At 40.3% G+C, this 17,839-nt stretch overlaps 1 protein-coding gene across 3 annotated transcripts in view; it reads right to left on the bottom strand.

The window, feature by feature from the left end:
• The window catches only part of LOC122550791 (relaxin receptor 2-like), a 158,833-nt gene that overhangs the window by 50,744 nt on the left and 90,250 nt on the right, over window positions 1–17,839 (bottom strand). For all 3 annotated transcript variants that reach the window (XM_043692054.1, XM_043692055.1, XM_043692056.1), the window contains exons 8-11: window positions 10,973–11,044; window positions 6,034–6,108; window positions 5,794–5,865; window positions 4,296–4,367 (exon numbers count right to left, since the gene is read on the bottom strand). In XM_043692054.1, the coding sequence (XP_043547989.1) occupies window positions 4,296–4,367; window positions 5,794–5,865; window positions 6,034–6,108; window positions 10,973–11,044 (291 nt within the window). The remainder of the gene's footprint in view (window positions 1–4,295; window positions 4,368–5,793; window positions 5,866–6,033; window positions 6,109–10,972; window positions 11,045–17,839) is intronic.

Below are 17,839 nucleotides of genomic sequence, written 5' to 3'. Positions count from 1 at the left end.
ACCCCGAATGACATCTCTCATGTCTGGTTTCTGCTCCAGTTTAGCATGTAACCTCCCAGAATAATTCACCACTCAGCAGTTGTCCACCAAAAGACCAACATCTCTTGTGCTTGTGCCATCTTTAAAAGGCCACTGTTATGGACCAGACCAAACCCCCTCAAAATATATTAAGAACATAGTCTATACCCTAAACTTTTCTTATTTTAAAGATAAGTATAAGGCATTGTGTTCCAGATGCAATTTGATTGGTCAAACTACTGGGCTTGAAACAAAACAAAAACTATAATTTAAATATAGACAAGATAAAAATAAAAGAAAAGAATTGGCTTAACTATAAGTCTATCAAAATAATATATATATTAGCTACTACCAATTAACTGTTCCAGTATGGTAACATCCCATAGACACAACCTTGGCAAAGGCAAATTCAGTAAAATAGAATGTCTCAAGTGCAATTCTAGCAGGAAGAGAACCCTAGCTTTTAGCTGTAACAGAGAGAAATAACAACTTTTACATCCAGCTTCAAGATCCCAGCAACTGTTACTGAAGGCTAAAACCCAATATAATCCTGGTTCTGTGGGACCTTGACCCCACTCAATTGCTTCTATTGTTTCAACTTAAAAAAACAACTCAAGGCCTCACAAAATGTTTAATTTATTGGCTCTGGAGCAGACTACTCATCACTTCTGTCTCAACTTCTCTTCATTCTTCAACCAGAATAAAGTACACCTCTTAAAGCCATATATCAACACGTTGAATGCATGCTAGGAAATCTATTGAACCTAATCAAAACAGCTGGAGTTCACCGGTCTCTTTAGTTTCTCAGCTGGATGATTTGACTAGATTCTGCATAAACTATGAAAAGTAAATACAGTAATCAAAACAGATTTGTACCCATCTTCTCAGCCAGAAGATTATGTTGATAGAGTTGGCACTACCTCATTCCTTCCTAAAACAAATTTATTGAAGGGTGTAGACAAGTTCCATTAATAATATGAGCTAAAGATGTATTAGCTTTTGTTGCTCTAAATAGGTTTTGATCAACTGAATCATCTAATTTGAGTTTCAAAACACCCCAGCTACATTCCAAAGATTTGATTAAAGAGAACTTGAAGTGCAGGTTCATAGCTCCTTGAAAGTGATGTCGCAAGTAGATAGGATAGTGAAGATGGCATTTGATATGCTTTCCTTTATTGGTCAGAGTATTGAGTACAGGAGTTGGGAGTTGAAACTTTATTGCTGGAACAGCACAGCAGGTCAGGCAGCATCCAGGGAACAGGAGATTCGACGTTTCGGGCACAGGCCCTTCTTCAGGAATGAGCAGAGAGTGTTCAGCAGGAGAAGATAAAAGGTAGGGAGGAGGGACTTGGAGGAGGGGCGTTGGCAGAGGAGATGACCTGGGGTGTGCAGTGAGAGAGGGACTCACTGAAATCTTTGTAGAGAGAGGCAGAGAGCTTCTTCAAGGAAGGCATCCTTGTAAGAGGATTCGCAGTAGGTTGAAATCTTCGAGGAGAAAGTGAGGTCTGCAGATGCTGGAGGTCAAAGTTGAAACTTTATTGCTGGAACAGCACAGCAGGTCAGGCAGCATCCAGGGAACAGGAGATTCGACGTTTCGGGCACAGGCCCTTCTTCAGGAATATCAGGAGATTCGAAGTTTCGGCCGCAGGCCCGTCTTCAGGATGAAGGGCCTGTGCCCGCAACGTCGAATCTCCTGTTCCCTGGGTGCTGCCTGGCCTGCTGTGCTGTTCCAGCAATAAAGTTTCAACTTTGATCTCCAGCATCTGCAGACCTCACTTTCTCCTACAGGAGTTGGGAGGTCATGTTGCGACTGGACAGGACATTGGTTAGGCCACTGTTGGAATATTGCGTGCAATTCTGGTCTCCTTCCTATCGGAAAGATGTTATGAAACTTGAAAGGGTCAGAAAAGATTTACAAGGACGTTGCCAGGGTTGGAGGATTTGAGCTTTAGGGAGAGGTTGAATAGGCTAGGGCTGTTTTCCCTGCAGCGTCGAAGGCTGAGGGGCATGGATAGGATAAATAGACAAAGTCTTTTCCCTGGGTGGGAGTCCAGAACTAAAGGGCATAGGTTTAGAGTGAGTGGGGAGAGATATAAAAGAGACTTAAGGGGCAACCTTTTCACGCAGAAGGTAGTACGTGTATGGAATGAGTTGCCAGAGGAAGTGGTAGAAGCTAGTACAATTACAACATTTAAAAGGCATCTGGATGGGTATATGAATAGGAAGGGTTTGGAGGGATATTGGCCAGGTGCTGGCAGGTGGGACTAGATTGGGATGGGATATCTTGTCCACATAGATGAGTTGGAACGAAGGGTCTGTTTCTGTGCTGTACATCTCTATGACTCTATGTTGTAACTAGTGTGCCTAATTTTGTAGTTTATTTAAGCAATCTCTTGATCTATGCAACATCACCTGGGAAGAATATGTAGAATGGGCTGCCAGAGGAAGTGGTGGAGGCTAGTGCAATTGCAACATTTAAAAGGCATCTGGCTGGGTATACAAACAGGAACAGTTTGGAGGGATATGGTCTGGGTGCTGACAAGTGGGACTAGATTGGGTTGGGATATCTGGTCAGCATGGACAAGTTGGACCAAAGGGTCTGTTTCCGTCCTGTATATCTCTATAACTCTATGACTTACTTAAGTAGTTGGTTAATTGACTTAGTAATACATCTTGCCAAAAATGAGTTCAAGAAAGTGACGGTAATTTGGTCTTGAAATTAAGTCTTGAAAGGTGAGAATATTTTGATGGAGCATGTCAATTCAAACTCATAATATGGAAATTGTTCATAATGAAAGAATAATGTAACTGCAGATGTATTATCAAGAATGTAATGATAGGGGAATAGATTGAAAATTTGAGAAGAAAAGATGATAAGAAATAGTACAAGTGCTGAATAAAGAAAAAGTGAGGGTGAATGAATTTTTTCTTGTGTGTTTTATTGTGTTTAGAAAAGCACTCCAGACAGACATAGAGAGAGAGAGAGAGAGAGAAAGAAAACAAGAAACTTAATTTCCCTATTAATTGCCTGTAGGGGGAGGTTGTCTTTTCCAGTAGCCCTGCAAATCAGAATATCATTGAAAAGAATCCCATAGATTCTGTATTGACAGTTTATTCAAACATCTGTGATGGTACAGTCCTACTTACTCATGGGGTCCCTGAGATTTCCTTATCTGTCCCTCAGCAGCCTTATGCTGCAACAAGTGCTGAAGCACTTTTCTGACCTACAAAAACAGAAATTCCCCTGCCAGAAATAGTGCCTCCAGCACAATGAGGATGACCCTCATTGCATGATGATCCATGTCCAAGGGCAAGATGTCCTAATCATGCACCTTTTTTTAAAAAAAAATCTTCTTATACTTGTGGTACATATATTGTGGTACAGTGTCGTGCTGGATGTCGGAGGAGCAGGAAAGATGACTCCACAATTACTTCCTATGCATAGGTTCAGAACTTTAAAATGCTAGGATGTTTGAAAAGTGATCCAAGTTCAGCACGGAAAACAAAGTGACATTAAATCCTTTATTTTTCACAATGGTACCCAATTTTTTTTAATGTGTGATGCTGTATCCACTAAATGCTGTTAATTAACAAAGGAAACAGTCTTGCAAGCATTCAAAATGTTTATGAAATAGATTGTACTTCAAAATCAATCAAGTATCTGAACTTTTTTAAGGTGAACATTTTGAGATGAAATGGTAGACTTTGTAGCAATAGCAGTAACTGCATTAACTACACCTTGACCTATTTTCTCATGATTGTGCTAAATTGGCCTATTTACAAACCATAAATCAGGTGACACTTAGGTCAGAGATGGAAATGAGAGAAAATAACATTTTTCATGTAATGCATGTAGTTTTGCCTTATAACTGCCAATTCAGCTATTCCTGATTATTTTGTCCTTCCTTTGTCTTATCACAGGGCTTTCCAAAGTGGGGATCAGGACCACATGGCATTGCAAACTTTGATGTGGAAATGGCCAAACTGATTTCCCTACTTTCACAGGCTCACCGGTGGTCTTCTCCTCCTCCACCCACCACTCCACCAGTGCTCACTGACAGGTCATAACATGAAAATGTTTGGGCAGCACTGCCTCAATACAAGGTAAATCACTTTACTGTTGGGAAAAAAGTATTTTTATATCTTTGGTAAGTAAGAAGCATTCTGGCATTATCACTAAATATAAAGGCTAGGTACATTTAATAATATATCAAATGTTTAGAAACTGTTCAAAAAGCAAAATTGCATAGGTGATATCAGGAAATATGCAAACTTACAGTTCTATCAAGCTGTGTAATGGAGCAAATGTCTTTTCAGAAACTGTAATAATTTCATTCTGCTGAATGTATCTGTCAACAAAAAAAAGGTCACAGCTATATTTTAACTAATTCAAATTGATATGTTTATCTTTAAACTCAATTGTTTCCTTCAGTTCTGTGTCAAAAAGTAAGAGTGGGTCACTGCTGAAGTTCAAATTCTCCTGTTTAGGGAGGGCAGTCAGGCATTAGTGTGCCTTCAAACCCAAGTGGCAACTTTCAGGCCTCCTACCCTGCATTGGTAGTACAGTGTGCCTGGCGATATATTTCCTCAGACAGGTGAACAGTATCAATTTTGTCATGCAGCTCACGTTTGTAGATTAATCCTATCTTCATAATGCATTGCTAGACTTGTCTGTCTTTTACCAGGATCTGATCTGAGTTTGCATCATAATCACCTCATGCCAGAGGAGCTCTTTCCCCCGTCAGCAGTAATACCTATCACGAAAGAACTACTGCTCAAGAATCCGCAGGAATTTACCAGTAACTTTAGCTGGCTACTGAGGAAAGGGCGCAGATTGTGGATGAGCAGACTTGGGGTCATGCTGAATGTCGGAGGGGCAGGAAGGGTGACTCCATAGAAACTTGCCTGGCAGCTGTTGGCTTGTAATAGAAAAAGGGAACCTGGAATACCTCAGCAGGTCTGACAGTATCTGTGGAGAAAGAAACATGGTTCACAGAACACTGGAGTAGAAGAGTCATATTAGACTGGAAATGTTAATTCTGTTTTATTCTCCACAGATGCTGCCAGGGCTGCTAGGTTTCTCCAGCACTTTCTGTTTTTATTTCAGATTTCCAGCATCCATAGAATTTTGTTTTTATTAAAGTGCTAGTTTAAATCCAGTGTGCAATTACCAAGAGACTTAAAACAGTAGTGATCACAACTGTGGGCTCTTGTGGTGTTGAGGGCGTGGAATGGACATCCGTTTGAGCTGACCCCTGTTCAGCTGGAATTTCGCATTGGTATTGGGTCCTGAACTCTCCCTCGAGACCAGAATTTGAGCTATCTTGAGAAATTCTCGCTGTGTCCTTCAGGTTTCTGCAAAGGAGTTTCTGGATGGGCTGCTGCTACATGATATATGTAAAATTCAATGGGTTATATTCAAAGGCACAAATTTGTACTTTTGAAACATAATCCTCAAAACAGCAGATAGTTTTCCATCAAATCAACACCCTTTTGTTATAAAGGTAGAGTTTACGTGATTAAGTCAATATAAAACTGAATTATGAATGGACAGAACTGCAGAACACAATGCCAGAAGCATTGGTTAAAAATCCCATCTATTACCAATGTAGTAAAGATAATTTAATTGTCCAGTCAAAGGCTATGATAGTGAACTTTCAAATATTTGCATTTCTCTGTTAAAGCAGCAACAATGTGAATGAATGAACTTACTTATTGTGGATTTTTCCCACTGTTTTTTATCTTACAACAGATTTATCTGCATAAAATACTTACAGTACAATCAGTTTATCACATCCCAGGAAAGTTGAGTAATTTAAGGACTTGATACGATTACTGTCAAAGTCTCTAAAAAAGTTGGAAACAAAACAAATTTGAGCATAGCTAAAATAGGATTAATTGGATTGCAATAACTGTTGAGAAAATAAAGTAAATATGTGAAAGATCTGAAAACACAAGTTACATCAGAAAGAAAAATACTAACTTTCTAAATAAGTAGAAATTGTATTCACTCACAGCCAATGCACATTTGGGATTTCAGCACATATTGTTTTCTTTGGCAGATTTTCCAGTATATTGTTAACCATCGATCTAAAGCAAAACAGATTTACTACAGTATTTGCAGAAATATGATGTAGCAAAAGAACACAATTACAAATGAAGAAGGTAATTGTTTATTGGCTTGAAATAATTAATATTGATATTATTAAATTGTTAATATTAATTCTGCAACCTTCAATTTTCTACCTCCATATGCAAGGAACCTACCCTGTTTTCATTAGCTGCTTGTAATGCTTGAAAAATGTCCTAACACAATTTTGGATCAGATGTCTCTGAAGCTCCCTTTGGGTAAGGAATATTTGTCTGTGAAATTGGCTCAAATCACATTCATTTTCTACTCATGAGTGGGACACACCAAGCCATAATTTCTGCTCCAAATCTTTCTAGTGACTGAGAAACATAGAACATAGAACAGTACAGCACAATACAGGCTCTTTGGCCCTTGATGTTGTGCTCACCTTTTATCCTTCTCTAAGATCAGACTAACCTACATAACCTTCATTGTACTATCTTCCTTGTGCCTATCCAAGAGTTGCTTAAATGTCCCTAATATATCTGACTGTACAATCACTGCTGGCAGTGCATTCCATGCACCCACCACTCTCTGTGTAAAGAACTTACCTCTGACATCGCCCCTATACCTTGCTCTAATCACCTTAAAATTATGCCCCCTTGTGATAGCCACTTCCATCCACTCTATCTACGCCTCTCATCATCTTGTACACCTCTATCAAGTCACCTTTCATCCTTTTTCACTCCAATGAGAAAAACCCTAGTTCCTTCAACCATTCTTCATAAGACATACCCTCCAGTACAAGCAGCATCCTGGTAAATCTCCTCTGAACCCTCTCTAAAGCTTCCACATCCTCCCTATAATGAGGTGACCAGAACGGAACACAATATTCTAAGTGAAAGCCATATGTCAACCCGATCAACTTGGGTGACACCTTTGAGGGATCTATGGACATGGACCCAAGATCCCTTTGTTCCTCCACACTGCCAAGAATCCTGCCTTTAATCCTGTATTCTGCATTCAAATTCAACCTTCCAAAGTGAATCACTTCACAGTTTTCCAGGTTGAACTCCATCTGCCACGTTTCAGCCCAATTCTGCATCCTATCAATGTCCCGTTGCAAACTACAACAGTCCTCCACACTATCTACCACTCCACCAATGTTCGTGTTATTGGCAAACTTACTAACCCACCCTTCCACTTCCTCATTCAACTTATTTATAAAAATCACAAAGAGCGGAAGTCCCAGAACCGATCCCTGCTGAAAACCACTGGTCACCAAGCTACCTGGCTGAATACTTTCCATCTGCCATTAACCTTTGTCTTCTAAGGGTCAGCCAATTCTGTCTCCAGATTGCCAGATTTCCCTGTATCCTATACATCCTTACTTTCTGAATGAGCCTACCAAGGGGAACTTATCAAACGCCTTGCTAAAATTCATGAGCACCACATCCACTGGTCTATCTTCATCAATGTGGTTTGTCACATCCTCAAAGAATTCAATAAGGTTTGTGAAGCTTGACCTGCCTTCACAAAGCCATGTTGACTATCTCTAATTAAGCTATGTTTTCCAAGTAATCAAAAATCCTGTCGGTCAGAATTCTCTCTAATACGTTACCCAACCACAGACATGAAACTGGCTAGTCTGTTATTCCCAGGTTTATCTCTATTACCATTCTTGAACTAGGGAATAACATTTTCCACCCTCCAATCATCTGGCACTACTCCAGTGGGCACAAAGATCATCACCAAAGGCATGGCAACCTCTTCTCTCCCTTCCTATAGAATCCTAGGGTATATCCTATCTGGCCCAGAGGACTTATCTATCTATGATTTCCAAAATTTTCAGCATATCCTCTTACTTAACATCAACCTGTTTCAGCATATCAGTCTGTTTCATGTTGTCCTCAGCAACACCAAGGTCCCTCTCAGTAGGGAATACTGAAGTAAAGTATTCATTTGGACCTTCCCTACATCCTCCAATTCCAGGCATGAGTTCCCTTAACTATTCCTGATCGGCCCCACCCTCACTCTGGCCATCCTCTTGTTCCTCACACGCCTTGGGGTTTTCCTTAATCCTACTCATCATTACTTTTTCATGATCCCTTCTAGATCTCTTAAGTCCATTCTTCAGTTCCTTCTAGGCTATCTTGTAACCCTCTAGAGCCCTGTCAGATCCTTGCCTCCTCAACTGTAAGTAAGCTTCCTTCTTCCTCTTGATAAGATGTTCCACATCCTTTGTCACCCAAGGTTCTTTCAACCTACCATCCCTTCCTTGCTTCAGTGGGACAAACCTGCCCAGCACTATTAGCAAGTGCTTCCTAAACAACCTCCACATTTCTGTTGTGCATTTTCGTGAGAACATCTGCTCCCAATTTAGGTGCCCCAGTTCCTGCCCAATAGCATTGTAATGCCCCCTCCCTTAATTAAATACTTTCCCATACTGTCTGCTCCTATCCCACTCCATGCTTATAGTAAAGGTCAGGGTGTTGTGATCCGACACCTGGCCTGGTTCTTTGCCAAGCATCAAATCCAATATGGCCTCCCCTCTAGTTGGCCTATCTACATATTGAGTCAGGAACCGTTTTTGGACACAGCTGACAAAAACTGCTCCATCCAAACTATTTGAACTAAAGTGGTTTCAATCAATATTGGGAAGATAAAGTCACCCATGACAACAGCCCTGTTACTTCTGTACCTTTCTAAAATCTGCTTCCCAATCTGCTCCTCATGTCTCTATTACTATTGAGGGGTCTGCAAAAAAATCCAAATAAAGTGACTGTTTCTGATTTCCACCCATAATGACTCAGTAGACAAATCTTCCTCAACAACCTCCCTTTCTACAGGTGTGATATTATCCCTGATTCCACCATTCCATTTGAAACAGCTAAACTCTGGAACATCCAACAACCATTCCTGCCCCTGTGATATCCAAGTCAACCATAATGGCCACAATATCATAGTTCCAAGTACTGATCCATGCTCTAAGTTCATCATCCTTAATGCTGATACTTCTTGCATTAAAATAGACACACTTCAATGCATCCCACTGACAGCAGCTTTTCCCTATCAAGTGCCTTTCCCTCCTCACAGACTCTCTGCACGCTGTGTCTGACTGTTCATTACATACTCCATCATTTGATCCGTAGCTCCGGTTCCCACACCCCTGCCAATCTAGTTTAAACCCTCCCGAAGAGCTCTAGCAAACCTCCCAAAGGAGTTGATACAAGTAAGAAAAGTACTTGAAAGAGCATGGATACATGATTAAATGTAAACAATTTAGAAAAGGTTTATCACAAATTCATCAACTATATATCAAGGATTGGCAAAATAATAAAATTGATTCTTTGTTTGAAAGTAAGACTATATTCGGGAAGGTATGTGGACATATCTGACCTGTAGCACTGCTGCTCTGTACTGTCTACAGATTTATGTGAATATATCACATCCTGTCTTGTTTTGGATAGCAGTTTTAAGATTTCCACCTTTAAAAGTATATGCACACCACAACAGTTCTGAGACTGGAGAAGTGATATTCACAAATGAAGCAAAGGCCATGAGAACAGGGATAGTATTATAGACCAGGTTAGTTGATGGTCAAAGGACAAAAGGATAAAGGGATGTAAGAACAAGACAAATAAATGGAATTAAGGCTACTGCTGACATGGAGGATAAATACTACTTCAGATTCATGATTCGGAGATGCCGGTGTTGGACTGGGGTGTACAAAGTTAAAAATCACAGTTAAAAATCACACAACACCAGGTTATAGTCCAACAGGTTTAATTGGAAGCACACTAACTTTCGGAGCGACGCTCCTTCATCAGGTGATTGTGGAGGGCTCGATCGTAACACAGAATTTATAGCAAAAATTTGCAGTGTGATGTAACTGAAATTATACATTATCAATTCTTCAATGTATAATTTCAGTTACATCACACTGCAAATTTTTGCTATAAATTCTGTGTTACGATCGAGCCCTCCACAATCACCTGATGAAGGAGCGTCGCTCCGAAAGCTAGTGTGCTTCCAATTAAACCTGTTGGACTATAACCTGGTGTTGTGTGATTTTTAACTTCAGATTCATGTTGTGATTTCAAGGTAATTTTATGCAGTTACATTGTGCTTTCTTCCAATAATGTGAAGGACTTATATCTTCAGCTTAAATGTTATGCTACCCACATTAGTTTTATGACCAGGGCAAATTGTTAAGTTGTAAGTTTCTCCACTGTCAGTTTTTCTGGTTTTGAAGTTTGACATGTGAGGACTACACCTGCAGGTTAATTTTGATGTTTTAAAAATCCTTTTTGGGCATTTTGTGGGTTGTAACAGGAATGAATGGATAAGACGCAACAGGGACAAAACAAATTAGTTGTTGAATGCACAAATTTCAAATCACTGACTATTGGCCTCAAATGTGAATTTCTAAGGTAGGTTTGATTGGAGGAAAATGGTATTGCTGAATCTCAGATGATACTGTTCTCCCTGCTCATGTTTGCAAAAGTAAGCAGAAGAGAGAAAACTGGATCAATTGTTTGATGGCATGTTTGAATATTTATTTGGTAGGTACAGTATTATGTAGATTATTTCAAGGCAAGATAAAATATTCCAAAAGAATAAGCAAGATGACTCATCGGTGGCAGTGAGCTCAATGAATTTTTGTGTGAGCAATACATTTTCTATAATGCATTCTGCATCATATCCTATACATCAGAGAAATGTGAAAATAAATCAGCCTTATTTAGAACAATGGCATCAGTAAATTAGTTGTAAACATTTGAATACCTTTAAGACCACTAAAATATGAACGGCAGTAAATTGACATCATAAAGAGAACCCGCTGAATATTTACAAAATTGTAAGTGAAAGAAATGAACTTACAAAATCAACAAAGACTTCAGTCCAATAAAAAATGATGGTGATATTTTTGATATAAAGTTGTCATCAAGAAATCTGAAAGAATAATTACAGTATTTCAAGTAAGACACACAAAATACGCAAGACTTAGGTTGAAAGATTTTGCTTTTGAGACTATAACTTCAAGTTTTCCCTCTCTGAAGGTGAGAAGCGGCAGTGAAAAGGGGACATAATGAGATGAGCTGGTCCTGACTGAAACTCGCTCCCTTCTCTCTTCACATCATTTAAGTGCTGAATAAGCAGGTTCATTGGGACTCTTTTTATTCACAAGTCATTAAAGTTCTTAACTGGTCGATTCAAGGCCCCTTAAGTTCCTTGATCTGCCACTTTTCCAAACACTGGCCTCTCCAGCAATGGTGAAATATTACCCAAATGGGAAAACCAGGATGAACTATCTTCTGGTTGAAGGGGTGGTAGCCAAACCCCAGTCCTTGTCTCTGAGACCTGACTCCTGTCTCCCTACCCCATTCCAAGAAGATACAAATGATTCTTTTTCTCACTGCTGGATCCTCCAAGGTGTAGTCCTCAATCAGCAGAACTTATGACCAAAATGCTTCCTACCTCTGATTGGCCAGCAGCTGCTAGTGACCCAAATGCAGTGTCAAGGGCTATGATAAGGCTGTCACGCTGCCTGTCATCTCTTAATGGAGCTGACTGATGGATTATCAGGTGGTTTTGTCACCATCTAACATTTTCGCTCCCATACTTCGAAAACATATTGGAAAATCAGATTCAAATTGCATGGGCAGGGGTGTTAGGGGCCCATCAATTAATCAAATTTCAGACACCATTAAAGGTTATGGAAGAGATAGAATCTATGAAGATCTGCTCTTCCAATGAGACACTCTGTCTTTTTCATACTTCTCCAATCACATGTTCTCTCTCCCCACTCTTGCTGCTCCTCAAGATATAAACAATGACGACAGGAGCAGCAAAAGCAGGAAGGAATCGGTTGTCATGTTAATAAGAACAATTTAATAATTAATTGCTTGGGATTGATTAACGCACTGGGTTAATTTATTGGGAACAGTAAAACATGTTATAATTTATGAAGCAGGCATTTACAGCAACTGCCTGATTTCTATGTGTGCAGTTTGCAAACTCAAAGCAGACTAATAACCAGGCAGAGCTACAACATTGTATATATGGAGTCCTTAAAGGTGAATTATTTTAAAGGCAGGGTATACAAACAACATCTGTCTCCTTTCCAAAAGAAAGTTTAGCTATTTACAAGTGTACAATAATTTTTGTGTATTTTTAATTGAATTCTGAAATGAGAAAAAAACTGTCTTAAAAGCCAAGGATTGGTGTAGGATTCCTACATATTTCAATGCCGTGACATCCTCAGCGCTCCAGCTCTTTGACACCACCTCCCTCACCTCCACCCAAGGCCCCAAACATTCCTTCCAGTTGAAACAAATGTTCACCTGCCTCTCTTCCACCTGCCTCTGTGGTCTTCTCGACATCGGGAAAACCGAACATAAACTTTAGGGAATGGTTCACCAAGCATCTCAAGTCCTGAAGAAACGTCATACCTAAAATGTCGATTTCTCCACCTCCTGATGCTGCCTGGCTTGTTGTGTTTAGATTTAGATTAGATTACAATGTGGAAACAGGCCCTTCGGCCCAACAAGCCTGATCCTGCACATCTTTGGATGGTGGGAGGAAACCGGAGCACCCAGAGGAAACCCACGCAGACACGGGGAGAACGTGCAAACTCCACACAGTCAGTCGCCTGAGGCGGGAATTGAACCCGGGTCTCTTGCGCTGTGAGGCAGCAGTGCTAACCACTGTGCCACCGTGTTCTTTCAGCCTCCTGCCTGTTTACATGTTGTTGAAAGCCAGTAACCTGACATTCATTGTATGCAGCATTTGTACAGCTGCGCGTTCAAGCTGCGTGTTCTTTTTGCAAATCAGTTGGAGTCAAGGAGTTGTATCCAAATGCTGCTCTGGTTGGCAACACGTAGAAGAATGTATGTGCATGCAAGGGGTGTTTATAAGGGGATTTTATTTAGTGGGGTTAAATACTGACAGTTCCTAATTATTTACCCATAGTTAGAGTAGACTTACTTGTAATAAATAGTAATGTTTAGTAAAGTACAGAAACCTACTCATGGTTTCTTAAACCTGGAGCTTCGAAGACAGGTAATTTGGGAACTCTGCATATTTTTGTAAAAAAATTTAACTTTTGTGATGACTCTAGGAATACTATTTTATTTCTACTGTGCTACTCCAATGAATAATGACACAAGGAGCCTCCATTCTGGATGTAATTTGCTGATATATCCTGATGTCATGGTGGTGATTATCCATCGCTCCTATTTATACTTGGAAGCTTGTAGATGATGCAACAGGACTGGAAACTAGTTGGGAAACTAGAACACAATTGATGTGTCCTCAGTTCTGTCTCACCACTGTGCTGTTATGTGTGGTGATCACATAGGATCTCAGTTCTGAGCATATTCTTGTCCCTTTGTCTGGTTGAAATGTGCCTTCTGTGGGTTCCTGAATGTGAACTTGTCCCATTAGTAGTTTTGACAACTTTGTAAAAAATTTTAATGATGCACAATGGTCATTTTCTGTTGCAATTTTATGAGCTGCTCTCAAGTTTCAAAAAGCATATTTTGGGCATGAGTTGGTAAATTGGTACACACTGCCAAATATGAGTCATGACAGTGATAGAATGAGTGCACACTCAGAGGTATTGCTCTCAAATATAACATTGGAATGTGTAGATCGTGCTTGATCTGTCTACATTTGAGGATTAAGTAATTGACTGTGTGAATAGTTACACATTAGACTTGGGGTAACACTGAAAAAAAGTAATGCGGTCAATATCCCATTTATTATGTATGTCTTGGAATGACTTACCAGTAAATTATGGCCCATTTTCCATTATGTTTGGAATAAAATGAACAGATTCAATCTGAACAATATGCCACTATAATAAGCTAAAATTGAGATTTTAGTGTGTGTGTGACAGTATGTTGAACAAATTGTGCAATTAATGATTGATGGGGTACTTAGTAATCAACGATGACAATGTAGTTATTTCCATGAACATGAAAAAGGTTGGATGCAATTTTGAACCAAGGATAGGCAGTGATCTCTTTGCATTTATGTGGCATATGCTCTTGGCATATCCTTTAACTAAACTCACAATCAAATCCTTGGAACTTTTTCAGAAAATGCTTCGTGGTCAATGATTTTCATTAAATCATAGCCAGTTATTTGTGGTTAGTTTCTATCATAAATCTTTTGCCAAATATATAGGTATGTAAAAACAGGCCTCTGAAATCTAAAGCTAATAGACAAAATGTTATAGGGCTCTGAGCAATGTGGACTATGAGGAGATTTGTGGCAAAATTATGTGAGCAATACAATGAGCCAATCTTGATATCAAGAGCATCTCACTTTATTTTTTATGGTGTTGGCGAAAGGTGAAGTGAGTTTCTCATGTGGAAATGGTGAGTTGCCAAATGGGAATTACTGCCTATTAAATGCCTTGTTAATAGGCAACTCACCTCAATAATAGGCGGTAGGAGAAGTGCTAAATGAATATTTTTCGGCAGTATTCACATTGGAAAAAGACAATATTGTCAATTGAGAATACTGAGACACAGGCTACTAGACCAGATGGGATTCAGGTTCACAAGGAGGAGGTATTAGCAATTCTGGAAAGTGTGAAAATAGATAAATTCCCTGGGCCAGATGGGATTTATCCTCGGATTCTCTGGGAAGCTACGGAGGAGATTGCATAGCCTTTGGCTTTGATTTTTATGTCATCATTGTCTATTGGAATAGTGCCAAAAGACTAGAGGATAGCAAATGTTGTCCCCTTGTTCAAGAAGGGGAGTAGAGACAACCCTGGTAATTAGAGACCAGTGAGCCTTACTCTGGCTGTGGGTAAAGTATTGGGAAAGGTTATAAGAGATAAGATTTGTAATAAATTAGAAAGGAATAAGTTGATCGGTTTTGTGAAGGGTAGATCGTGCCTCACAAATCTTACTGAGTTCTTTCAGAAGGTGACCTAACAGGTGGATGAGGATAAAGCGGTTGGTGTGGCATTTATGGATTTCAGTAAGACAATTGATAGCGTTCCCCATGATAGGTTATTGCACAAAATACGGAGGAATGGGATTGAGGATTATTTAGCGGTTTGGATCAGAAATTGGTCAGCTGAAAGACGGAGGCTAGTGGTTGATGGGAAATGTTTATCCTGGAGTTTAGTTACTAATGGGGTACTGCAAGGATCTGTTTTGGGTCCGCTGCTGTTTGTCATTTTTATAAATGACCTGGATGAGAGCGTAGAAGGATGGGTTAGTAAATTTACAGTTGACACTCTAGTTGGTGGAGTTGTGGAGAGTGCTGAAGGATGTTGCAGGTTGCTGAGGGACATAGGTAAGCTGCAGAGCTGGGCTGAGAGGTGGCAAATGGAGTTTAATATGGAAAAGCGTGAGGTAATTCACTTTGGAAGAAGCAACAGAAATAAAGAGTGTTCGGCTAATGGTAAGATTCTTGGCAATGTAGATAAGCAGAGAGATCTTGGTGTCTATGTCCATAGACCCCTGAAATGTGCCACCCAGGTTGATAGGGTTGTTAACAAGTCATAGGGTGTGTTAGCTTTTATTGGAAGAGGAATTGAGTTTCGGAGCCATTAGGGCATGTTGCAGCTGTACAAAACTCTGGTGCTGCCACACTTGGAGTATTGCGTACAGTTCTGGTCACCACATTATAGGAAGTACGTGGAAGCTTTGTAAAGGGTTCAGAGATGATTTACTAGGATGTTACCTGGTATAGAGGGAAGATCTTATGAGGAAAGGCTGAGGGACATGGGGCTGTTTTTGTTAGAGAGAAGGTTAAGAGGTGACTTAATTGAGACATATAATCAGAGGGTAAAATAGGGTGGACAGTGAGAGCCTTTTTCCTTGGATGGTGATGACTAGCACGAGGGGACATAGCTTTAAGTTGAGGGGTGATAGATATACGACAGATGTCAGACATAGTTTCTTTGCTCAGAGAGTAGTAGGGGCATGGAACGCCCTGCCTGTAACAGTAGTAGACTCGCCAACTTTAAGGGCATTTAAATGGTCATTGGATAAACATCTGGATGAAAATGGAATAGTGTAGGATAGATAGGCTTTAGATTGGTTCCACAGGTCAGCGCAACATTGAGGTCTGAAAAGCCTGTACTGCACTGCAATGTTCCATGTTTTAATACTCAGCTGCCTTTCTTACCATACTGATCAAAAAAGCTAGGTATCAAGATAATTTGACATGGAAATCAAAGTGGGTACTTGGCATCAGCTCACCCCTTGCTCTGAAAGACCTCCATGTTGCTTTGGTTCAAATTGGATCTTAGAGCATGATCTGCATGTAAGAATATTAGTACCTGGCATTTGCCAATGCCTCATGACCATAATGGCACCTGTCTGATAAACTGTAGAGTGGTCTGGAAGCACAGACTTGCATTGCAGGGCACACCAGCAACTGGCATTGATTGAGAGGCTACACAGGAGCATTTTGAGCACAGGAATACATTGTACACAGGGACAGGCACTCAGCTCATGCGTTGCACCAGGTTGCATCTCAGGCCGACTCAATTACTCTGAGTGCTCACTCACTAGTACCTACTTTTATACTTGCAACATCTATGCCGTGGCAATAAACAACCAAGTAGCTTGCCTTTCTGGTCAGCAGCCCTCAGTCAAGGGGGCATGCAGCTTGCAGTACAGCAGAGTATTATATTACACTTGTACCTGCACTATGTGCCAACAGCTTATGAGGCAAACATATTTATGTGCAGTAAGCAAATAGACACAGTGTTAGGAGAATTGTCCTCATCCTAATGTCTCCGTGTCCCAATATTTCTGAGTTAGATAGTTGAATTGTATCCTTCTACATCACTCTTATTGTCTCTGTCACCTCCCACTACACTTATTAGGTGGTATGCTTGTTCCTCCTTATCCTCTTCACTACGATGATATGTTTCCAGCATATGACCTAACTCGTGTTTTTTTTTCCTATGGTCACGTGTATTTATCAGATAAATCACTTTACTAACACTCCTAACTACCTTGTATTGTCCATCTGAATTTCACTTTCAGAGATTCAAATGGCAAATGCAGTAATATAAATACTTCATCTTTCACTTGAAACATTCTAATTGCTGGTTATTGTTCTGCCCATTCTTCCATTTTGACATTCAAACTTTCAAATGTTCATGTGCTATCTTACACTCTCCTGTAATTCTTTCTAGACATGGACATGTAATTCAACATAGAGTCATAGAGGTGTACCGCATGGAAACAGACCCTTCGGTCCAACCCGTCCATGCCGACCAGATATCCCAACCCAATCTAGTCCCATCTGCCAGCACCCGGCCCATATCCCTCCAAACCCTTCCTATTCATATACCCATCCAAATGCCTCTTAAATGTTGCAATTGTACCAGCCTCCACCACATTCTCCGGCAGCTCATTCCATACACGTACCACCCTTTGTGTGAAAAAGCTGCCCTGTAGGTCTCTTTTATATCTTTTCCCTCTCAACCTAAGCCTATGCCTTCTAGTTTTGGACTCCCCGATCCCAGGGAAAAGACTTTGCCTATTTACCCTATCCATGCCCTCATAATTTTGGAAACCTCTATAAGGTCACCCTTCAGCCTCCGAGGCTCCAGGGAAGACAGCCCCAGCCTGTTCAGCCTCTCCCTATAGCTCAAATCCTCCAATCCTGGCAACATCCTTGTAAATCTTTTCTGAACCCTTTCAAGTTTCACAACATCTTTCCGACCTGAAGGAGACCAGAATTGCATGCAATATTCCAACAGTG

This window comes from Chiloscyllium plagiosum, chromosome 6 (assembly GCF_004010195.1).
Source record: "Chiloscyllium plagiosum isolate BGI_BamShark_2017 chromosome 6, ASM401019v2, whole genome shotgun sequence".
In the NCBI taxonomy this organism is placed as follows: Eukaryota; Metazoa; Chordata; class Chondrichthyes; order Orectolobiformes; family Hemiscylliidae; genus Chiloscyllium; species Chiloscyllium plagiosum.
This window is presented reverse-complemented; position numbering and strand designations above follow the sequence as displayed.